Source organism: Lampris incognitus, chromosome 2, assembly GCF_029633865.1.
Source record: "Lampris incognitus isolate fLamInc1 chromosome 2, fLamInc1.hap2, whole genome shotgun sequence".
NCBI lineage: Eukaryota > Metazoa > Chordata > Actinopteri > Lampriformes > Lampridae > Lampris > Lampris incognitus.
This window is the reverse complement of record NC_079212.1, coordinates 6,740,945-6,765,681: the sequence shown is the minus strand read 5'-3', so window position 1 is coordinate 6,765,681 and position 24,737 is coordinate 6,740,945. Positions and strand designations below refer to the sequence as shown.

General features: G+C 43.4%; 2 protein-coding genes across 4 annotated transcripts; one reads left to right on the top strand and one right to left on the bottom strand.

Annotated features, from left to right (window-relative positions):
• The first annotated feature begins 1,608 nt into the window (after window positions 1-1,608).
• LOC130106923 (transmembrane prolyl 4-hydroxylase-like) lies at window positions 1,609-24,286 on the top strand. Of its 2 annotated transcripts, none has more exons than XM_056273244.1 (9): window positions 1,609-2,425; window positions 3,331-3,412; window positions 15,678-15,874; window positions 16,070-16,160; window positions 16,760-16,922; window positions 17,025-17,210; window positions 18,801-18,891; window positions 19,104-19,227; window positions 23,120-24,286. In XM_056273244.1, the coding sequence occupies exons 1-9, from the start codon at window positions 2,048-2,050 to the stop codon at window positions 23,332-23,334; spliced, it is 1,527 nt and encodes a 508-aa protein (XP_056129219.1). In that variant the 5' UTR covers window positions 1,609-2,047; the 3' UTR covers window positions 23,335-24,286. The 2 variants fall into 2 exon arrangements, with proteins under 2 accessions (XP_056129219.1, XP_056129220.1); XM_056273245.1 differs by lacking the exon at window positions 23,120-24,286 and adding an exon at window positions 21,266-21,302.
• LOC130106924 (secreted frizzled-related protein 2) lies at window positions 3,813-11,140 on the bottom strand. 2 transcript variants are annotated; one of them, XM_056273247.1, is made up of 4 exons: window positions 10,572-11,140; window positions 9,268-9,443; window positions 9,103-9,189; window positions 3,813-4,336 (listed from the first exon to the last, which is right to left on the bottom strand). In XM_056273247.1, the coding sequence occupies exons 1-4, from the start codon at window positions 11,117-11,119 to the stop codon at window positions 4,017-4,019; spliced, it is 1,131 nt and encodes a 376-aa protein (XP_056129222.1). In that variant the 5' UTR covers window positions 11,120-11,140; the 3' UTR covers window positions 3,813-4,016. The 2 variants fall into 2 exon arrangements, with proteins under 2 accessions (XP_056129222.1, XP_056129223.1); XM_056273248.1 differs by lacking the exon at window positions 9,103-9,189.
• Window positions 24,287-24,737: the final 451 nt, after the last annotated feature.

The window sequence follows — 24,737 nt, the reverse complement described above, 5'->3', positions numbered from 1 at the left end:
ATTACCCAGCTAGAAGTTATCTTCAGAAAATGAAGGATAACATTGAGACAAGCTGCTCATTTTGTGATAACGGCCGTGAAGCCACCTTACATCTATGTTGGACATGCCCCTATACTCACACATCTCGGAAAGATTCTGTGTGTAAACGTATCAAGAAACACTTATGTGAGGATTTCTCCTCGTTATGTAAAGACGTGTTGCTTGGCTTCTAGTAAGCAAAAACCTTTAGTTAGTGTATCTGAACATGAGGTCAGGCATTACGTCAAAACCATTTCCACTTCCAGCGACACCGAAGCTGTTGAAACCCTCAACATGCGTGCACCTTTCAACATCCTTACATCATGTGTAGTACGAGACGTGATACCCCTGGCACAAAAAAAAACAAAAAACAAAACCCAGTTATCACTTCCAGATTGATTGACAGGTCCCTCGATCCAACGACTAACATTAAACAACAACCAGATCAGAGTTTCTTGTATTTTCTGGCGCTGCAAAAGGTTCGCTGCAGTTACGCAGGACCATATTTTCAATTACGCTCAGTTGAACAAAAAGTTGTATGCTTGAAGTCTTCAGCTATGTACGCGAATATAGCTCAATTTTATTAGGCTGAATTAAAAAGCCTTTAACAGTTGTCTTATTATTTGAATCAGAAGTGTATTACATGTGCATTACACACACGAGGAATTTAGCTTGGCATTGTTGGTACAATTAAGAGGGCAAGAAAAATACAATCTTAATTAAAATGGAATATAAGTATGTGATATATATACAAATACACACACACACACACACACATATATATATATATATATAACAGATCTAAAAATATAAACAGCAAAAAGTAAGTAGAAGTACCACAGCTTGGAATGTTATATCTAATGTCTCCTTCCTTGTTTTTTTAAAAATCTAGACTGAAAAACAAGCAGACATAAGAACAGTTTCTTTCTACAGGCTGTCACTCTGATGAACACTTGAAACAGTCATACAGTGTCACAAACAATCAATATACCTGTAACACTGAACATCCACTGTACCTGCAAATACGAAATTATGCATATTACTACATATTAAATGTTGTATATATTCTGTAGTTTAAACAGTTTTAACATATTATCATTGTCAACAATACATCCGAGCACACTGTATATACTGTGTATTGTATAAATGCATATCCTGTCGTGTCCACCTACCTCATGTATATGACCCGTCAACATATCTATTCCAGCACCTTTGCACTCTGCACTATTGTCCTCCTGTCATGTCATTTTTTATAATATACTTTTTATATACATCTATATCTGTACATACAGTTGTTAAATGTTTATCTTGTTGTCTTTGTTTGAGCTCCATGGAGAGGAATGGAGGAAATGGAGTCAAATTCCTTGGCCAAATAAACCGATTCTGATTCTCTGCCTCATAGCGTTTACCGGAGGCGACCGGAGTAAACGGATTCGACCTCAGACGTGGTTTTGGAGTTCGCCGCTAGAGGGCGCCAACCGGAAACTTTTAAACTCGCGCGGGCGACGCGGTGACTCTTGGCGAGCCTCGTCGGCGCGCTCGCCCGTCGTTGTCAGGGGTAGCACGTCGACCCCCGTGAGCCGACGGGCAGATTAAAGGGCACAAATATGAAGAGGAGTCGATTCTTAACCGGAGAGAATTACGAATTGGCACAAAATATCGCATGTTTTGCTAACCGAGTGGTCCCGATTGTGTTGTGGGGGGGGGGGGAAAACAAATCCCAACGGCGTTTTTGATCCATGGAAAAGTGTTTAAGAGGAGGTTTGGCGGGGTTAGCGCCGTAGCTAGTTTATAAGCGGTAATGGCAGCCGTCAGCGGCAGGATGGCTTAAGTTTCCATCACCTTAATCGATCAGCTGAACCGAATTGATATCAACTCATAGCCAATTTAAAAACGACTGTTTGCAAAAGTCAACTACACGATAATGAGAGACAGTGATTTATTCAATGCGTAAATTGCGCGCTCAGGATAGAGCGACGACTCTCCTTATTAATCCACGGTTGGATCGATAGTCCGCTGTTCGTCCAAGATGGGCGAGTCTCAGGATCCCCACACGCTGGGGGATGAATTCATCGGCAGCGACCATTTATCCTCGCCCTATATGCCCCCGTACCGCTGCGCGTTGCCCGGCCGAGATCGGCTCCACACCCAGAAGAGCAACGTGTGTTCCCGGGCTTATTTCGTGGTGGTCATGGTCTTCTTCCACGTCTACATCCTGAATGTCATCGCTCTTCTTCTCTACGTGCACTACAACAACGGCCCCGTCGGTGTCGGCGGTGACGATGGAGCCTCCCCTGCGTCCGTCAGCCAGGGTGGAGGGGCCCTGCCTCCTCCCCCGCCGTCCCGAGATCTTGATATGGATGACTACCGCCAGAGTTTCACTCTTCCCCGCATTGAGGGGATACGGGTAGGCCTGTGTTGTCCCGTCGATGGGTCTTTTTGATAGCTATGATTTGTGATGGTGGTGTCCGCTCTTGTGTCTTTTCGTTCCAACCCGCACGACACCAGCAGGTTTGACCGATTAACACACCTTCAACCGGACAGGGAGGACTAACCAGTGATGTCGGCTGGTGTAGTATTGGATCTGTGCGGAAAACCCCTCCCCTGCCCTCAGGGGCGGATCTACAGGGTGGCAACAGGGGTGGCAGCTGCCACCTCTGGGACACAGTCTTGCCACCCCTGTTGCCACCTCATTTATAAATCAGATAATGTGTTTTTAAAGTATATTTTATGTACATGCACGGTGAAGGTCAATGAGACCCGCACCAAACTCATCTCAAACAGAAGTCCCCTCACAGGCGCGGATCTACAGGGTGGCAGCTGCCACCTCTGGGACACAGTCTTGCCACCCCAGGGAAAAATCTCTAGATCCACCACTGACTGCCCTACACGTCCCTCAATTGGACATGGTTGGGCAGCACTGTTTTATGATTTAAACTAGTGGTTCTCAACCCAGTCCTCAGCTACCACCAGTACGGCTGGTTTTCTATTGTACCTGGTAGTTAATAACATTCACCTCCGGTTCTAAAATCTCCCTGAATGGAAGCTGGAATACCTGACACAATAGGCGATGTTATAAACTACCGGGTAGAACCGAAAACCAGTATTGAACAGCCAAATCTGATTCTAATCAAAAAAATTCTGATTCTGGTACAGCCTTACTTTTAAGTGACAGTCACCTTTTTTTTCCAATCAAAATTGGGATATGTATTTGAGTAATGTTGTGTCCACCACCGTACTGGTCACTTTCTTCTTCTCCTAACATGAGTTTGTAACTGCAGACTGTCTAATTGTCACCTTGTTGACCTGTAGGTAGGTCATGTGCAGCGGGTGTCCCTCATGCCTGACAGAACACATGAAATGAAGACCCTCAGCCTGAAACCTCTGCTCTTTGGTAAGGACATTTTTGCTGGTGGGTGTGTGTGTGTCTGTGTGTGTGTGTGTGGGGGGGGCAGCATCTCTTACTCAAACATCTTATCCACAATTATAACAGTAACACCATACACCCCCTTAAATCAGTATTGTAAACAGGTTATGATTAAATGGAATATTGTGCCGTTAGTATTTTGAACATACGTTTTAATTTTTGTCAGTGCCATACAAATATAGACCAGTGATATTTATTTATAATACATCAATATGTACATATTCATCAAAGTTTTATTTATGTCTTTTTCTTCCCCTGTGGGGGAGCTGCAAGAGGTTAGTTCTTTCTTAGACCTCCTGCCATCCAACATTATTTCACGACATTTATTCCTTAATAATGTCAATTTGGACAAGCATATGGTCAAGCATCCTTTACAGTCAAAGGGATATTCACAGAGTTCTATACAAATAAAATTGACTTGACTTGACTTCTGTCTTAGCTAAAGATCTATAACTTTGACAAATGCTACGCTAAAAGTTTAATTTAATCCTGCGTGTTACCCATAGCTACTAAATGCTTTGAAGCATTCAGCTCTCAGCTCTTCTCTACTCCTCTGGTCTGAAACATATCTCTAGCTCCTGCACTGGTGGCGTTTCCATTTCCTAGCCGCTGCCATCAAGTGCTTGTCGCGTCTTTGCCAGGCAAATACCTTGTTGACCACCAAGCGGTCCCCCTGCACGGTGCCTGTCACCAGGAAGGTGCCTCCCTGGGGTTGGTGCCTTGTCATGTTCCTCACACAGGTGGCATCTCTCTCCAGCCACAGCTCGATGCGCGAGCGGATCTGCCCACCCAGCAGGGGTCCATGCTTCAGAACTTCCAGTTTGGAGGCCAGGGAGAACTGAGCCAGACTGATGGGACTAAACTTTAGCCGCGTCAGCCGCAGTTTCACCACTGTGGAGATAAGAGGACAGCAGAAAGACATGAAAGAAATATTTTTGGTATCAGTGGAAGAGGGCGTCTCCTTTATTTATTAAGGTGCTTAGACACAACAAGTGTCACAATTCAGCGCACTGCCAAATCCATCATGTGATGGATCCATCACATGGGCGGGACGGTTGCCCAGTGGTTAGCACTGTTGCCCCACAGCAAAAAGGTCCTGGGTTCAAACCCCAGGCCGTCCCAGGTTCTTTCTCTGTGGCATTTGCATGTTCTCCCCATGTCTGCGTGGGTGTCCTCTGGGTGCTCTGGTTTCCTCCCAGCATCAAACAGACATGCATGTTAGGGTTAATACTCCTGCCTGTGCCCTTGACCAAGGCAATGGAAAGAAGAACTGCAGTTGGTCCCCGGGCGCTGCTGCTGCCCACTGCTCCTATACAATAGGATGGGTTAAATGCAGAGAACACATTTCATTGTAACCTGTACAATGACAAAAATAAAGTGGCTTTCTTGCTTTCTTTCTTTCTGATAAGCAATGTACTAGGTGATGCAACGTCACAGAAGTGCAACTACAAATTAGAGAGTGGGAACATATAAATAAAGGCTTACTATGGCTGCAGGCTAATTGCGCTACAGCAAATAACTGTATGCTATGTCAGATAATTAAAGGTGAATCCACAAATCTGTTTGCCCCATTTGAATGCTGACTTTGTGCCAAGTATTACTCATTACTATGAGGTTATGATAAGATTTTTTTATTGAGATCTCACACTGCCTGTATGACATTGTGTCATGCTGTAAAATTATTGGTTGCCTTTGAGAGATCAGTGGCATATGGGGTTGAAGTTAAACCAGTTGAACTTTGAGCAGATCACTACAATGCCTGGAGCGTAACACTAGAGATACTCACCCTATAAGAGAACAATGGCTCAGGCAGCACTGAGGGACTTTTCTGCTGATCATATACAAGGCAAGGCACATTTACTTGTATGGCATGTTTCAGCAGCAAGGCAATTCAAAATGCTTTACATAAAACATAAAAGGCATTTAGAAAAATGTAAAAGCAACATAAGGCAATAAAAATACATTTAAATACAAATAAAAATAAGCTAAGACAGATAAAACAAGAGTAAAGTTACAGTGCAGTGTAATAAAAGGCAGCAGTAAACGGGAAAGTCTTCAGCTTTGATTTAAAAGAAATCAGAGTATCAGCAGACCTACAGTTTCCTGGGAGTTTGTTCCAGGTGTGGTGCCTAAAAACTGAAAGCTGCCTCTCCATGTTTAGTTTTGAGTTTGGGGACAGAAAAGCAGACCTGTCCAAATGATCTGAGAGATCCGGATGGTTCATAGCATAGCAGAAGAGCAGAAATGTATTTTGGCCCTAAACCATTCAGTGCTTTATAAACCAAGAGCAGTATTTTAAAATCAATTCTTTGATGGACAGGAAATCAGTGTTAAGACCTCAAAACTGGAGTGATATGATCCACTTTTTTGGTCTGAGGACTCATAGACAAGTTTTCCAAATCCTGGTGAGACATAAATCTTTTCTTCTTCTTTTGGCTTGTTCCCTGTTTCTCAGGGGTCACCACAAGCGATTTTTATAGTTTCCATCAGTACCCTTTAAGGGCACAGCACCAATGGCAGTCATTGTTAACCCGGACCTCGACCGATCTGGCACAGAGCCTCGATCGATCAATCCGCATAATGATTTGGCAAAGTTTTATGTCAGATGCCCTTCCTGACACAACCACTAACTCTATGGATGGGGGCACAGGTAAAGTGCTGGATGCCATCCCAGTATTCATGGATTTGCGTCCATGCCTGTCACCAATCCTTTAATTCTTGCAATTATTATTATTGTTATTATTATTCAGTTGATAGTAAGTAACTTTATTTATATAGCACCTTTCGAGAGCAGAGATGTCACAGAGTGCTTCACAGAGGAAATAAATCATAAACTTACATAGACATAAAACACAATAAAAACAGAATTAAATAGAAAAATAAATAAATAGAAAAAGTCAAGTCTAAACAAACCAGTCTTGAGCTGCTTTTAAAGCACCGATCTTAAGTCCAAAGTGAGAGAGTTCTGACATTTAGGAACCACAAACTCAAAAGCACAGTCTCCTTTAGTTTTAAACCTAGATCAAGGAACAACTAACAAACCCTGATCAGAGGACCTAGAGACCTGCTGGTAACACAGGGCTGCAATAGATCTATATAAAATATAACTTGATTGATTGATAGATCTCTAATGTAGGCAGGAGCCTGACCATGCAGAGCTCTATAGGTGATCACAAGAACTTTGAATTGGATTCTGAATTTGATGGGGAGCCAGTGAAGAGCAATCAGAATCAGTGACAGTAGGCTGACTTAGTAATTATCTTAATGTGGCTATTGAAATTAAGGTCTGAGTCCATGACTACACCAATATTTCTGGCTTGGTTTGTGGTTTTTAACATTACTGACTGTAGCTGAGCACTGACTTTAATCATTCTTCCTTGGCTCCAAAGACAATTACTTCAGTTTTATCTTTGTTTAATTGAAAAAAATTCTGAGACATCCAATTGTTGAATTGTTCAGTGCACTTACTCAGCGTTTCTATGGGATTATAGTCCTCTGGTGATATGGTTATATAAATCTGTGTGTCGTCCACATAATTATGGTAACATATTTTGTTGTTTTCCACTCAAGAATAAGGGCGATGTGCAGAACTGTAGCAACTACAGAGGTATAAAGTTGATCAGCCACAGCATGAAGCTATGGGAAAGAGTAATAGAAGCTAGGTTAAGAGCAGAGATGATGATTAGCGAGCAGCAGTATGGTTTCATGCCACAAAAGAACACTACAGATGCGATGTTTGCTTTGAGAATGTTGGTTAAGAAGTATAGAGAAGGCCAGAAGGAGTTACATTGTGTCTGTAGATTTAGAGAAAGCATATGACAAGGTGCCGAGAGAGGAAGTGTGGTATTGTATGAGGCGGTCAGGAGTTGCAGAGAAGTATATGTAGGAGTGGTGCAGGATTTGTATGCGGGAAGTGTGACAGTGGTGAGGTGTGCGGTTGGAATGACAGATGGGTTCAGGGTGGAGGTGGGATTACATCAAGGTTCGGCTCTGAGCCCTTTCTTGTTTGCAATGGTGATGGACAGGTTGACGAAAAGATCAAGCAGGAGTCTCCGTGGACTATGATGTGTGCAGATGACATTGTGATCTGTATCAAGAGTAGCGTGCAGGTTGAAGGGAGCCTGGAGAGGTGGAGTTATGCACTGGAGAGAAGAGGAATGAAAGTCAGTAAGAGCAAGACAGAATACATATGCATGAATGAGAGGGAGCACAGTGGAATGGTGAAGATGTCAGGAGTAGAGATGATGTAGGTGATGAGTTTAAATACTAGGGGTCAACTGTCCAAAGTAACGGGGAGTGCAGCAGAGAGGTGAAGAAGAGAGTGCAGAAAAGGTGGAGTGGGTGGAGAAGAGTGTCAGGAGTGATTTGCAACAGAAAGGTACCAGCAAGAGTTAAAGGGAAGGTTTACAAGATGGTTGTAAGACCAGCTATATTATATGGTTTGGAGACAGTGGCACTGACGAAGGGACAGGAGGTGGAGCTGGAGGTGGCCGAGTTGAAGATGCTAAGATTTTCAGTGGGAGTGACAAAGAAGGATAGGATTAGGAATGAGTATATTAGAGGAACAGCTCAGGTTGGATGGTTTGGAGACAAAGCAAGAGAGGAAAGACTGAGATGGCTTGGGCTTGTGTGGAGGAGAGATGCTGGGTATATTGGGAGAAGGATGCTGAATATGGATCTGCCAGGGAAGAGGAAAAGAGGAAGGCCAAAGAGAAGGTTTATGGATGTGGTGAGAGGGGACATGCAGGTGGCTGGTGTGACAGAGGAAGATGCAGAGGACAGGAAGAGATGGAAACGGATTATCTGCTGTGGCGACCCCTACTGAGAGCAGCCGAAAGTAGTAGTAGTATTTTGTTGTTTTCTATAATCTGAACTAGTGAGAGCATATAAATGTTAAACAGAAGAGGTCCCAGAATGGAGCCTTGGGGAACTCCACAGGTAATTTTTGTCTGCTCAGATTTGTTATTACCTATAGACACAAAGTCGGCCCTGTCCCTTAAGTGGGATTCAAACCAGTTTAGTGCTGTGCCTGAAAATCCCACCCAGTTTTCCAGTCAGTCCAGTGATATGTTGTAGTTGACTGTGTCAAATGCAGCACAGAGCCAATAATACCTGGACTGAGGTTCTGCCACTGTCTGTGTTTAAGCGGATGTCTTTAAAGACTTTTAACAAGAGCAATCTCAGTGCTGTGTTATGGTCAAAATCCTGACTGGAAGACATCAAAACAGTTGTTTAGTGCTAAGAAGTTGTTCAGTTTTTGGAAAACAGCTTTTTCAATGATTTAACTCATAAATGGGAGGTTTGATATAGGCCTATAATTGTTCATTAGTAAAGTTTCTACACTATTCTCTTTTTTTTTTTAAGTGTGGCTTGATGACTGCAGTTTCAGGCCCTCTGGAAAGAAACCTGAGAGAAGCGACAATTTGTAGAAGATCTGAGGCCATGCAATTAGAACATTTTTTGAAAAAACCGGTTGGCAGAATATCGAGGCAGCAGGAGGTGGATTTCAGATGTTGTACAATGTCCAAGTATTTTTACAAGCACCTTTAGTGTCATCTCTGCAATCTCTTGTCATTGACAGCCAAAAATGGAGAACTTACTGACAGATAATCAAGACCAGGGAGGAAGAAGAAAGTGGAGACATAATTGTTGCTCACCAAAGTCACTCCTACAAAAGGTCTCCAGTGCATCTTTGGAAGAGGAAGCCTCCTCCAGCTCACAGTCCCGACAACTTGCCTGAGGCACTGAAACAGACACACCATCATTTCAGTCAGTCATGTCAGCTGATCACTGTGTATGTCTATGGTTAGCCAATCGCTCACCTCTCCGACCCCCTGTTGTCACGCTGGTGTTGGTGATGGATGAGATGCACAGGAGGTGGTCAGCAGGAAACTGGTCACAGCGCAGAATCTGTGGCCAGGGGTAACCGTAGCAGCCCATGATAGGTGCACAGCTGTCCCGCACAGATTCACACAAACTCCTACAAGGTGACACAAACCTGAGAAGGGAGAGAGGCGAAGAAAGAATGTGGGTGGTATTGAACAGATGAAACAGATTCAAGTCAACAGTGTGAAAGGTACCACAGCTGATCAGATAACGTTTGAGCCCTTTTTTTTTCTTTCATCAACTGAGAAGTGTTGAATCTGGGAATTTGACTCAAAGGAGGCTGTTTTTGCTTTGTTGGCTTGGTAGGTATATGAAACCAAGGTCCTCCCTGAGAAGTTAGACTATATTTGCATATCTTTTAACTGGGTGTTAACCCTTTCTATGTCCTTCTTCTCTGAAGTTATGGCTTAGTTCTTTGATATCATATTAGCTCTCATTTTTTCCTTTGCATGGAGAAACCTTTTTGGGTCCTGAACCAAGTTTAAGAGCAAGTGCTTTGATGTAACCCTAACAGCTATGAAAAGTCACATCCTAAACTGAAAAAGACATCCACATTTACCAACATGATAAACGATAACTATGGTTTAACCAAAACACCAAGCTAATGCAGAAGTCCATGCCCTCACAGAATGTATTAGCCTATCAGTTCTGACTATAGATACAACCATATGAAAACTGATTACATTTTTCCGGAATTCGATCATTTTTCCCCCCAGTTTTTGTTTTTTCCGTTTTATTTTTAACACATATTTTTGTGTTTTGCCCATTTTTACTGTAAGAAAGTTTGTGTAATCAACTACAATAACAAAACGAAAAGCGAAATGGCCATGTTTCTTTGTGACTTCGTCTTCTTGGATGCTGGTCACTTTGACATTTTTTTTTCTCTATCCTATACAATAAACTCATGTGCATTTACTGATGTGTGCATGTTGTGATGTGCACACTCACATGCACAAGAAGCCCGACAGGGTTTCTGCAAGGGAGAGAGACAGATGGTAAAAGGACAAGTTTCTTTAAATTCCCAATATGTTCACAAACTTTGTAATAATCTCCCCCAAATTCCATGCGCTTCTGTGTTTATATCTGAAATTCATTGTTATGTCTCCATTCTGTGAATCCATATGTGTTTTCCACATTGCAGAAATCTTAGGGGCCTATATGTAGATGACACCCAGGCATAACTGATCTGACCTATCTCAAAGGCAACACAAAATGAGCAAAGCACCGTGTGTCTACTCACCGGTCCAGGCAGATGGGGGCGAAGAGAGAGCAGAGGAAGATGCGAGCATCCGGATGACACTCCCTGGCCAGCAGTGGCAGCCAGCTGGCACTCTGCTGGACGGCCTCCGTCGGAGTCTCATGGCCCAGTAAGTTGGGTATCCTCATGGTGTTATAGCCGATGCCCTGGCACAAGGCCATGCCGGAGGGTACCGGCATGCAGCGAGAGGAGATCCGAGGCTCCCACTGCCCAGCTCCAGCTGAGGGAAGGACAGGCCCAAAGTCGGCACTGGGCTCTCCCCAAACTCCCCTCTCCTCTCCCACAGGAGTCCCTGGTCTAAGAACACCGGTATCTTCATGTATGTACTCACCGTCGGCCTTAACCTTTACTTGGTCGCCTTCCCTTGCTTTTACTCCAGATCGTGTCCTAGGCTCTGCCTCAGTTCTGACTCTACTGGCACTGGGGCCAAGCACCGACGTGCCACCTGGCCCAGCGAACAGCAGGAGAAGAAGAAGGGGAACTGAACTGTGTGACCTCCGTTTCAGATGAGGATGAGGCAAAAGAATCATCCTGGGACTAAACTGGACAAGATCCTGAAATGCCTGCCTGCATCAGCAAAGGTCTCTGTGTGACGGTGCAGGAAGGGATAGAAGAATAGGTGTATTTATAGTGGGCGGTGATGACATTTGCATTGGAAGGGGTGTGGGGAGGTGTAGGGAACAATGAGAGGGGAAGAGGGGGGTCAAAATGAAAAGCGCTGAGATGGGAATCTCCTTTTATTTGTCAGGAGGCTCAAGTGTATGTGTGCGTGTGTGCATGCGTGTGTGTGTGCATGTGTGTGATGGAGCTCAGGATATTGGAAATAACGTGGATATTGGTGGTGACCGGAATGTTCTGTCCTTCCGGCTCTTCCGTCTCCACAGCTTGAGGTGAGGAGGAAAAACGCCCTCATATTGTGAATGCCCCCCCCCCCAACTACCCCATTCTTCTCCAACCCCCACTAACTACCCCACCAGCTTTTTTTAATTCATTCCTCCTGTTCAGATGGGATTCCTTCTGATTAATCGTTGCTGATAAGAAATGGAGGACAGCCTCAGGAAAGACTAACTAGCCCCCCCCCACCCACACACACACACACAAACACACACACACGATCAACTCAAGCTGTCCCACAGAAAAATCAACAGCTCCGCTGAAAGTATGAGGGCTGTTCAAAGAACAGATAATCACCATGTGGGGGAAAAAAAAGGGAAAGTCACCGAAGTGCAAGAGATTTATGAATGCACACGTATGTGTCAAAAGGGAAATTGTGATCTGCTCTGTGTGTGTGTGTGTGTATGTGTGAGAGAGAGAACATGTGCGTAGCATGCAAATAGAGTTGGTGTTGTCCTGCTGTGCAGCCGTGGCCCGATTCCTGTTCAGACAAGCAGGTCATTTCCTTTCCGGGGGGGGGGGGGGCTCATTCCCCTTCATTCATATCAAGTATCTAAAATAATGAGGCCTGACTGGACAATGGGGATTAACTAAGTGGGTGCAGTGTAACAGACACTGGAGACAAACAAGGTCTCTACTGTACAGGCAGCCAACCGGCCGGAAGCCTTTTATTAAGAGAGGAAGAGACGGGTGGAGGGACATGGGATTGGTGGAAGGAGGGAGGAGGAAAAGGGGTTGATGTGGGACAGAGTGCCTTCACACTTGGGTCTTGGGTCTTACCAAGTCTCATAAATCTGTCTGGTAGCATACATGAATTACATTTAAGTGTTGCAACCATTCTTTTTAAAAGTGCATACCAAAATAACAGGAAGTTGTTTCTGACTCCGTGTAGCCACTGTGCGGCCAGCCTGGAGATGGCCTGCATCTGTGCCAGTGGCCGTAAATAAGAATGAGGTTACCAAACACTGACCGATTCTGCTCCATTTTAGCTAACATTATTAGCAAGCACCAACTCCCACCTCGGGGTAAATGGCAACTACAGCACAGCCCATAGCATCCTCAGGATGAAATTAGGTGCCCTAGCTCGTTAACGCTGTCAGTAGGCCACAAATGGCTCCCCGGGGACCAGCAAGGGGTGGGTAAAGAGCACATTATAATCCACAGCCCATATCCATGATTACTTGGGCGTTCCTGTGCTGACTTGCCTGCTCAAACAAAGACTCTAGTAACAGGCAAAGGGGTTTTGACGTACATACTGATGTGAATGACTGTGTAGTGTTACCTGGCTGATCTGTGCTTATTTTTGTCCTACGAACAGTGGTAGTTATTTGATTTCAGATGTTCCAATCCGGCGGCATGGTGGCGCAGTTGCCTCACAGCAAGGAAGGTCCTGGGTTTGAGCCCCAGGGTAGTCCAACCTTGGGGGTTGTCCCAGGTCGTCCTCCCACAGTCCAAAGACATGTAGGTCAGGTGAATCGGCCATACTAAAATGTCCCTAGGTGTGTGTGTGTGTGTGTGTGTGCGCGCGTCGGCCCTGTGATGGATTGGCGGCCCGTGCAGGGTGTTTCCCCGCCTGCCGCCCAAGGACTGCTAGGCTAGGCTTCAGCATCCTGCAACCCTGGTTGGGATAAGGGGCTTGGATAATGGACGGCTGATGGATGTTTTTTTTTTCTACAGCCCTGTGACACGAACACTGTTTTCATACAAGTCTGACCAAAGATTGGTTATCAGACCTCATGGAGAAATGTCACTTATCTAGTGTGATGACATTCTCATTGTAAGGTCTTTTTTTTGTTGCCAATTTGACCTACTTGCCTGTTTTTAGCATACTGATCAAAGTTCAAATGTCTTCCTAATCCCAGAAGTTGTTGTAAGCTAATCTAAATTAATCCATTTAGCAATGGGACATAAAGCTAGCACAGACTTTGAGCTGCTAATCCATTTACAGGGCAATCTCTCACTCACTGTCACTGAGGCAAAGCAGAGAGCGATGTGGCCTGGGTGTGCACGGGATACTCGACTTGAGTAGGAAAATATTTAAACATCGAAATCATCTATGCACTTTATTTTTTTTACTCCTATTTCACTACCGGTGGCATGGTCGCCTCACAGCAAGAAGGTCCTGGGTTCGAACTGCAGGGTTGTCCAACCTTGGGGGGGGGGGTCATCCCAGGTCGTCCTCTGTGTGGAGTTCGCATGTTCTCCCCGTGTCTGTGGTGGGTTTTCTCCGGGTGCTCCGGTTTCCCCCACCGTCAAAAAGACATGCATGTTAGGGTTAATACTCCTGTCTGTGCCCCTGACCGAGGCGTGGCAAGGTGAACTGGAGGTGGTCCCCGGGCGCTGCACGGCGGCTGCCCACTGCTCCTAGCTACACAGCTAGGATGGGTTAAACGCAGAGAGGAATTTCCCTACGGGATCATAAAGTACATTAAATTAAAGTATATCAAATCAAAAGCTGTTCAAAAGCATCTTTTTTATTCAGTTTGCTTTTTTTCTATCATGAGGCTGTGCTTTCATCTTATGGTGATAAGCGACTGCGACATAAGTGTGTCATACTCGACAACAATTTGCATGTCGTTCATCAGCCTGGCCTAATCGCCACATCGGTCTTTTTGATACCTTCCAATTCCTTGTTCCTTTTTCTATTCTTGTCTAGATTGATGGCCGGGTTTGGTCTTATGCCAACACAGACCTTCCACTGCAGTATCTGTATTTGGCGGCTGTGATGTGCGTCAGTTCAGTAGTGCAGTCTTAGGTCAATGACCGGGGGGGACCTGTGTCACAAGGGAAGGCCACCATTGTGAGGATATCTCTGTGATGGCTGGCAACACATAACTAGAAAAAGTGGTGATTCAGTGTTGTGTAATTAGTCTCAAGTGGAAGATGTCTATCAATTCCTGTCACATGAAAAGTGGTGGTGGATGTATCCACATAAGTGTGTTTTTTCTCAAGAACACACTATTGTACTAAATAAATGTGAGAAGCACAAAAACATAATAGTGAAAAATAAGAAGAGAGGATTGCTGGAAGAAAACATCAAATGTAAGTTGATACGTTATCATTACCCTTTCTTTAAAGCACAGTGATGGATGGCTTCTACAAGTTATACATTATTGATGGAAGGCTCGAGAAGCTTACAAAGGTTGGCTGTTCTCTCTCTGGATAGTCTTAATCTCTTATAGTGCTAATTGTTAAAGTTACCAAATGGTTCTGGCTATATCCAAACACGGGCGGCACGGTGGCGCAGTGGTTAGCGCTGTCACCTCACAGCAAGAAGGTCCTGGGTTCGAACCCCAGGGTTGCCCAACCTTGGGGGTTGTCCCGGGTCGTCCTCTGTGTGGAGTTTGCATGTTCTCCCCGTGTCTGCGTGGGTTTCCTCCTGGTGCTCCAGTTTCCTCCCACAGTCCAAAGACATGTAGGTCAGGTGAATCGGCCGTACTAAATTGTCCCTAGGTGTGAATGTGTCTGTGTGTGTCAGCGGCCTGTCTAGGGTGTCTCCCAACCTGCCGCCCAATGACTGCTGGGATAGGCTCCAGCATCTCCGCGACCCAAATGGGATAACCGGCTTGGATGGATGGATGGCTCTATCTATCTAAACACACTTGCTCAACACTCAAGTCGATGGGATTCTCAATAGAGGCGATATAATTTTTCCAAAACTGCATAGACCTTTGGAGAACTTGTTCCTTGTGTTGCTTAAGGTCTGTTTAAAAATGTAATGTTAAACAATCTAAGCCTCAGTCAACCCTTAACAGGCAGCATATAACAATCACTGAATTAATATTACTTATAGCAGTGTTTCTCAACCCAGTCCTCAAGGACCCCCTATCCTGCATATTTTCTTTGCAACCCTGAATAGGTGCCTGTTTGTAGTTATTCAACCAATCAGCAATGAATTTTGTCAGATGTTGCACACCTTGCATAATTAAGTGCTGCAAGATGATTGGTCGAGTAAGTACAAGCAGGGCTACCTATGCAGGATTACAATGAAAATCTGCAGGATAGGGGTTCCTTGAGGACTGGGTTGAGAAACACGGACTTATAGGGATGAGACAAACATTGGCCCCAGTTTTAAATGAAGCTCTTCGACAACATTTGTACGATTCATATCAAGGCCTGTGGCTGGATGCAACATGTACCCTGATGTTCCTCTCTCTCTCTCTCTCTCTCTCTCTCTCGTGTTCTTCCTGTCAGAAATCCCTGGCTTCCTGTCTGAGGAGGAGTGTCGTGTGGTGGTGCAGCTGGCTCAGCTAAAAGGTTTGATGGAGAGCCAGACAACGGCACCCAGTGGGGGGCAAGAGGAGTCAAACCAGCCGCTCTTCTCTCTCAGCACAGACGAGATCTTCGGCCTGCTGGACCTGGACCAGGACGGGCTGCTGCAGCGGCAGGAGGTGACCAGTGAAAAACAGAACTGAGAAATGAACCAGTGGTGATCTCATACCACAGAGAGGGATGAGGAAAAGGGATGCATTTTCTAGAAAAAACCATGAATAAGTTATTAAAAAGAAAAAACAAACACACAGTCAATGTTTTCCAAGGACAAACATTTTGCAGCAGAAGAAAAAATGTCTGTGTCTCTCTTCCAGATTGTGAGTCATTCACGCTCTCGAGATGGCACCTGGTTGAGCCCAGAGAGCCTACGGCAGATACTCACTGGCCTGGAGGCCTGTCCAGCAGGTAGGTGGGGAGGGGTGTGCGTGTGTGTTGGGTGGGGGCCCTCAGGACTAAGTCACTGCAGTGTGGCTCTGATAGCGTGCCAGTCTACTTGCGAGTGACCTGACTGGAAGAGGGGTGACCTGGTGCCATAATACAAAGCCTTGTGTGCCTCAGTCCGGAAGTGCCTCATTACATCTCATTAAATTCTGATTACCCTCCACCCGCTTCCCTTAATTTTACCCTGGCTTTACACACACACACACACACACACACACAAATACAGGACTTCCTCCTCTTTGACGTCCCAGAGCTTTGTTTAGGCTGGTGTACCGTCTCTGTTGAGGAGGGGGTCCGGACGTTCACTCAGCCAAGAGTAAAAGCATACAGTGGTGCAGTCAAAAAAATGAGAGGGAGGGAGAGACAGCGCCCAACACTTCAAAGACTATGTAAAATAGATACGGAATTATGATCATGATAGCATATTACTTACAAATAGACATGCTGACCCTTGTTGCATAAATTACATTTACACCTGTAATTTTCTGGATCCAGCACCGTTGTGTTTCAGATTTCAGATTGAAGGAAAATTCTCCACACTGATTGTGATTGTGTCCCAGCAGGTGTGTTGACGTTAGAGGAGTTCAGACGTGTGTACGATGTGTCTCAGCGCCACAGTCCGCAACCCAGTGTGACCCTCCAGGGGCAAGTCAAACGAAGAAGCAAACATACCTGGCTCTACCAAGGCCCCGGGTCTCACCATGTGCTACACACACTGCGCAACAGGTACCATCAACGCACATAATCGCTTCTGTTGGCTCTCAGCAACCCACACCCTTATCATTGGCAACATTTACATTTTTGCTGTCTTGTTTCTCTCTCGCTCAGAGTGACACGTCTCACACGTCTGCCCTCCCCATTGGTTGAGCTGAGTGAGCCGCTGCAGGTGATTCGTTACGAACAAGGAGGTTTCAGTAACGCCCACCACGACAGCAGCCCCGCCCACTCAGATACTACCTGTGCCCATACGCAACTAGCAGGAAACACATCTGCACTCACAGAAATCAGCTGTAGGTGTGTACTTATTTTTATCTTACACACTTGCTGACAATACCATGACAGTTATTACAATTTTAAGGACGGTTGTTGTTTTTTCTTCTTCTATTTTTTGTTTCAGTTTAGGCCATCATATTTTGACAAAGCTCAGTTACCTTTGAAATAGTTTAGCTTCATGGCCATTTCTGTACTCCAGCTGACAGACCTGTCAGTAGCCTCGTTCCAACACTATTGTTTCTACATGTATTACTGTCTTTCGCCACTAGAGGGTAGTATTTAGCTTTAGAGTGCATTTCAGAGCTTCCACCATCACGTCAAGTAACTTCTCTAGGACTGGAAAATAATTCATAAAATTGTTTATCATCTTTCATTGGTAGTGTCAGGATGAAGTTTGGATATTGTCATATCGTGATACACAATTCTGTGAAAATGAGGTCTGAAATATTTCAGGGAGTATTGTTTGAAAGCTCAATGCATGGTATTTTTACATGTGTAAGTAAATATCATGAAATGTATCATGTAAAATTCCCAATGACTATCATTACAACAATATTTTCCATATTGCCCAGCATCAAATGCCTCTTACAGTTTGAAAAATATTCCACTCGTGTGCGACTGTAAGTCACTAAGTTAATTTGTATCAAATTGTAATTTGATAGCAGCAAGCAACATCCCCATCTGGACAATGACACAACTCTTTATCCCTGGACGCTGCAGCTGCCTACTGCTCCTACACAACAGGATGGGTCAAATGCAGAAAACATATTTCATTGTAACCTAGACAATGACAACATAAAGTGGCTCTCTTTTCTTTCTCTTTTAAATTGTAGTTGATTAGTGATAGTGAGATTTTTTTTTATTTAATCGCCAAACATCAACACTGCAGCAATAATATGAACGTTCATTTTCATACAATATCAGTATGACGGTGTTCATACTATCTGTATTTCTCTAATACTGTATGCTACCAGGAAAATCAAACACCATGACAAGCCCACCCTCTGCACTGTGGACTGATGTAATTTACACTGGAATAACATAGTATTCCCTATTCCAAGTTCAAGTACTTTATTTGTCACATGCACAGAAATACAAAGTAAAACATGCAGTGAAATGAAGGGGTTACTCCGTCTGTCATCATGTGAAAAAAGACAGGCCTAGTATATAAAGATAAAAGACAAAAGATTTGTTCCCTAAAACACTTCCTACTGAATCACTGAATCTTAAAACAATTATTCATGAGTATTATACAAATTTCAGTTTTTGCAAACACGTTTCTAATTTGCTTCAGGAGATTAACAAAATTTTTATGGCAATCTGTGGTTTTAAGCCTGACTGAAATGATATTGAGTTTATAAGTTACATCTCAGATAATTCTGTTCATCAACTTTCGTCCATTGCTCAATTTTCCAATCACTGCTTTCTTACACACGTCATGGCTTTTTCAAATCAGACCTTGCTGCAAAACTAACTCGCCAATTTCCTACAGTCATGAAAAACGTTTTTCATATCCCAAACCTATGAATTCACTTAATACCCCTTTGCATACACCATGGGAAAGCATTTTTCTACATGAGTTAATATTTGCATGTTCTTTCCTCCACCCAGGTACCTCACCATTTTGTTCTACCTCAATTCTGTGGAGGAGGGCGGAGAAACCACCTTCCCTGTGGCTGATAATCGCACCTATGAGGAGGAGGTTGGTGTGCTGCTCTCACTGCCCACATGCACAAACCAGCAAGCTTTTTATCTTCCTCCCACGTACCATTGTCAGATGATGTGAAATACCCATGGCCTGAATACTGCCAATAACATGCAGTGCTGAGCTCTGACGAGGAATCTTATGCCAAAGTGGATGTGAAGTCCCACTAGGGGAGATCAGACAGACAGTTTACTGTTGGTGTGTTGTAGGCGCTGGTCCAGGATGGAGTCGACCTGACAGACACCCAGAAGACATGTGCTGTAGGAAACTTGAGGGTGAAACCCACGGCCGGGACGGCTCTGCTCTGGTACAACCACCTTTCTGATGGTAGAGGTAAGGCTACGATGCTTTACTTGTACTATTTTCATGCACGTGACCCCAGTAATAGTATATGCTGGGCCAGGTTCATCACACATACGATGCACACATCCTGTTCTTCACTTAACCGCCACTACCCTTTTTAATGTCAAGTCAGTGGGGAAGACTTGGAAAATGGATGGCAAGTGTTAGATTTTTCTTTTTAAAGCACTGTCTGACATTTGGAGCTGTATGGTTTAGATCTAGCACATAGTCAGGCTTCAGATAAACGTCTAACTTCACTTCTTCCACAAAGCTGTCTAATTCTTTATTATCCTAAGTAGGACTAATTTTCTATTCATTCTCAGGTAAATTAAGACTGTTCAAAAAGACAAAAAAAAAACATGGCCAACAACCATGTTTTTTTATTTTGAATAGTCCATCCATTATCTAAGCCGCTTATCCTAATCGGGATCGCGGATGCTGGAGCCTATCCCAGCAGTCATTGGGCGGCAGGCGGGGAGACACCCTGGACAGACCACCAGTCCATCACAATATTCTGAATAGTCTGTTATATATTTAACCCTGTGATGGACTAGCGGCCTGTCCGGGGTGTCTCCCCGCCTGCCATCCAATGACTGCTGGAATAGGCTCCAGCATCCTGCGACCCCGATTGGGATAAGCGGCTTGGATAATGAATGGATGTTATATATTTAGTATGTACTATATCTAGTATATTTCCAAGGTATTACTGTGGTGTCTGAAAGTGCTTTCTCTTCCAACCGTTTGCAGTAGTAGCAAACCACAAATGATGAGCCATGTTCTCTTTTTTTGTCAGTTGTCAGCAGGTGTCATTGAGACAACCTGGTGGCAACCTGGTAGCCACATTTTTAGCCTTAGAATTAGTCGGTCTTTATTTTTGTGCAATTGTCTATCTCACATTAGGCTCGTCTAAGAGCAAAGCTAAGACTGGTCTAACTCTTTAGAACAGTCCTAACATACCTTTGTGCAACAAGCCCCAGCTTTGCACTTTCAAAAGTTGAGAAATATTCACTTTTTAGAAGGAAAGCACTTTAAGTTAACCACTGTTTAATAATAAATAAAACAATAAAAATGAAGAAGAAACAGGTTAGAGACATTTTGACTGGCTCAACTTGCCAAAGACACATATTCATTCTCCTCTGCCATGTTCAAACAATATACTCACAAAATGAGACAAGTAGACACAATCATACCGTTTACTTCTACTATAATATATGAAAGCGTTTCATGGTATCACCATCTGCTTATGGCATCCGATATTGGTATGGAAACCGCATGACATGGAACTGCCATTATGCAAGTAAGTCCTTTCGGCGATTTTATTTGGGTCGGCAAATAAATTTGCAGAAATTCTTCATTAGGCTTTTAAGATTTACATCTGCAGTACACCTTTGAGCCAGATGAGGGAGATCGTTGGTATTTCTACCACACTCATGGTTACCACCATAATAATTACCCGATATGCACGTTGCGCTCTCCTCTTGTACACCAGACTTGAATGCAATACCAACTAAAGTGCACTCAGGGGAGTGCAGATCTCCACCAGGCTTGCGTAGCTCACCTTCTCCGGTGACAAACCACCCCTTTTGTCGTCTACCGGGAGAAGGGAAATACACGCACACACGGACAGAAAAACCAGCCTTTTTCGTGCCATTATTAGACTTTTGCACGAAGCCCATGTCAATTGAACAGGAAATATGGAAAAAACTTGTTAATATGCAGCACTCAAGCTAAAAAAGTCTACCTAATAAAAACGTTTTGCCTGTCAGTCTGTGGATGCGCAGCCCCCTAGGTGGACCCTCACACAAAAGCGACTTGAGTCTGACGGGAAATGATAGAGATTACACTATCATAATTTCAAAGTCCTTATTAAGACTTAACATGTTTTTAACCGTCGTGCTTTTCATGATATAAGAAGAATAAAGTAAATGGCTGCTCTGCTGATTGACTTGCATGCAACAATAAATAACTTGACTGAAGTAGTCCAACCTGATCATATGAATGACGTATTGTGCTCTAATTTACTTCACAGTCACACAATAACATTCAATAGTGCACCTCTAATTGGATCTGTGCTGGTTCCTGCTCCATCCTTTCCCTTTCTTGCTCAGAGCCATGTTCACCTGTTTGTTTGGATTGTAGAGTAAGTATTTAACAAATCATTTTTATTATAAGCCTTATAGGCTGTAATGCAGAAAAGAAAAGCTGAGTAGTCTAGAAGAAAACTATCAAATTTACATGTTTATTTTACCCATTTGCAGTCGACGTTGAGGACTATTTTTTTAACACTTTAGGGAAATTTAGCGTAAACTTCTCTAAACGTTTGTGTACTGGGTCTGACTACTTAAACCTTGGAAATGATCAAACCTGCAGCGGGACTCCAGCATTTAAACCCCAAGGTTAACAGGCATGTTGTTCTTTAGTTAGCTCATTTAGCTAGTTCACGGCACATAGCATGTAAGCTAGTTCATTTAGCTAGTTCACAGCACATAGTCAAATCAAGTCAATTTTATTTGTATAGCGCAATATCACAGATTACAAATTTGCCTCAGTGGTCTTAACAGCAACACAACACACATAGCATGTAAGCTAGTTGATTTAGCTAGTCTACAGCACATAGCATGTTAGCATTACAAAGCACCTGCTCCCTGCTCACTCCTCTTGGACGTTTCTGCCTCTTCGCCACCGTCCTCATCATCACCTGCAGACTGCTTAAATAAATCCATTATCTTATCACACTTTGCGGCGTCAGCCAACAAAGCCATTTTCTTTTTTTGTCGCAGCTTCTCTGCTCCACCGGCCACAGGTTTTCTCTTTCTACCCATGTTTCAGCAATGAGCGCTTTTAACGACGGCTAGATACTTTCAGTTGTGATGGCAACCAAACCTGCTATTGTGGATTGCGCCAGCCATGTCGCTGCAGCTAAGTAGGGGTATAAGAAAATATCGATACACTTGAGTATCACGATATTATCTTCTGTGATACTGTATCAATTCTCAAAACTACTATACCGATTTTTAATTGTTGACATTTAAAGGTTTGTGACAAACATTTTGTGTTGTGTGTAACCCCACGACCGCTAGATACCAGCGTTGTAATCTATCTTCAGTCATTTGACTCTTCCACTCCAACCCAACAACGTAAACTGAGACAGGAAGTAGCATAAGCACAAAGAACACAGGCCTATGAAAGCGCGATATATCACCTTTCTTACAGTATCGCAATATATCGTGATATATTGAATTGTAACCCTGTATCGTATCGCCAGATTCTCACCAATACACAGCCTTAAAACTAAGATGATCTATTGAATATTTAATGCCGCGGTTGGGGGGGACAAAACGGCCCTCACAAGACTGGCCCAACGGGAAAATTCCCAAACTTCCTGATGGCCAGTCCGCGCCTGATACATTCTGTTTGTTTTACTGATGAGAGCCTGTTAACTCCACCTAAATGCATTTATTTGGTCTCATTTATAAAGTATTTAACATGTGTATGTTTTCAATAACATGTGCATAAAAGGAAGTTGTGATTTGTCAAACAGATCTCTTCGAAATGGCTGGTTTACCTATTCTATACCTATTATGTAATATAAGTTGATGCGGAAATGGCAGTAAAAATAGTATGGAACGTTCATTTATGCACAAATATACTCTTCTAACGATTTATAGATAAGGTCTATTGTGAATTGAGTCGCAATGGTTTGTCATTTTTAAAAACTGGATCTCCAGAAAAAAGTTTGGGAAACACTGCTTTAATGGCACCACTCTTAGGCAGTTTACTGTGAAAACCGTAATTAATGTCTTTGGTCTTGGGGTGTAAAAAAAAAACTTGCCAGCCCCTCCATCCTTATCCACTCTTCATCCTTCTCTTCTGCCTCCTCCAGGTTGGATGGGCGAGCTAGATGAGTATTCCCTCCATGGGGGCTGCCCAGTCAGCCGTGGGGTGAAGTGGGTGGCCAACAGCTGGGTGAATGTAGACCCAGACCACCAGCGGCAGGCCCACTACCAGAGACTAGTCACCCACAGACAGGAAGCTCAGTCAGGCATGGAGGAGCAGTACCACCATCATTCCCACAGCGATCTCCACCAGGACCTATAGCTACTCCTCAAAAGATTTAGAAACACGGGCTTTGTCATGCTGAAACTGTAATAGTCTTGCACCACAATCATTTAAGCTAATGGTGGGTGTTCCTGAAATGGCCAGCAGGCATTTCCAGGACCTCAAACACCGTAGTCGTACTAAAATTTGCACATAGGTACCTGAAAATACCATCCCAGAAATCTTTTCCTATCACCAAGCTCATTTTGCATCCTAATGTGTGTGTCAGGCCATGACTGTCACCAATATACTTTGTAGACAATTGTCTTGATTTATAACTGGGATTTGTGGCCAGCAAACCCGTATTCCTTCAGAACTTCATGGATCCATGGATTAAGCAGGTATGACTTTAATAATTTGCATTGACAGATTGTAAACCATCCCGTTTCAAAATGCTCCTAATAAAAGTTTAGCTTTTTCGGAGCAATGGGTAATTTATGGCTACTATCTTCCCAGCTCGCAGAGTTGCAAGAGCATCTGAGGTTAAGTCTGCATTAACTGCCTTCTATTCAGTTTAAATAGAAACCAACCCCTGGTATAAATGAGAGTTAAGTTAGAATAGAAGTCCTGTTACGAGCCATATCTGTGAATGTCTTCCAGGGGGAATTTTGTGACTCTGCTATATCTATTGTTTTTTTTCCACATGTGTTCCCAATGTAATGAGGTCTTTTTTATCCATGGTGCACTATTCATGTTGGTTTGCCAGACCTACACCCAGTCCAACAGCCACAGGCGGATTTGGATAGGCTCATTGAATCTGATAAACCAGGTATTCAGGTGTATTTCTGAGTGTCTTCTTTTATTTTGTGTTAATTTTGTGCTTTACTTTGCTGATAACAAAAAAGAACTATTTTATCAGAGTATTTATTTGGCTATTATTTATTGAGACTATTTGATAAATTAAGTTAATTGAATGCTTATTTATTACAGTTTGATGTTGCACTGAACCCATCACTTTATTTTACTGTATTTATATATATATATATTATTGTGTGTATATTCTGTGTTATCAGAAATATATATTAAAATGTTTTATTGGCTGCCTTGGGAGTATGATATTCATTCTTGAGATTTAGTGAAAACTACTGTGGGCTGGACCACAGACTTGTAGCATAAGTTAACCACTAGATGTCGACCAATGCTAACTAAAAAGCATACTAACGCTAAATCACAAAATCTCTGGCGTGCTTATTGCGTGCCGATTATAATAAATATGTAGATCTATTCTATGTGAAATATGTCCTGTGACTCCATTATCTCATGGGTTGTTTCAACATGCTGCAACCACTGTTAATGCTATTATTACTGCTACCTGGGGCTACTTAGGCCTTCTGCAGATTTGGGGTTTACACAAATCTCAACAGGTAGAACATTTTGTAGAATTTAGTTCTCTAAAAAGAAAG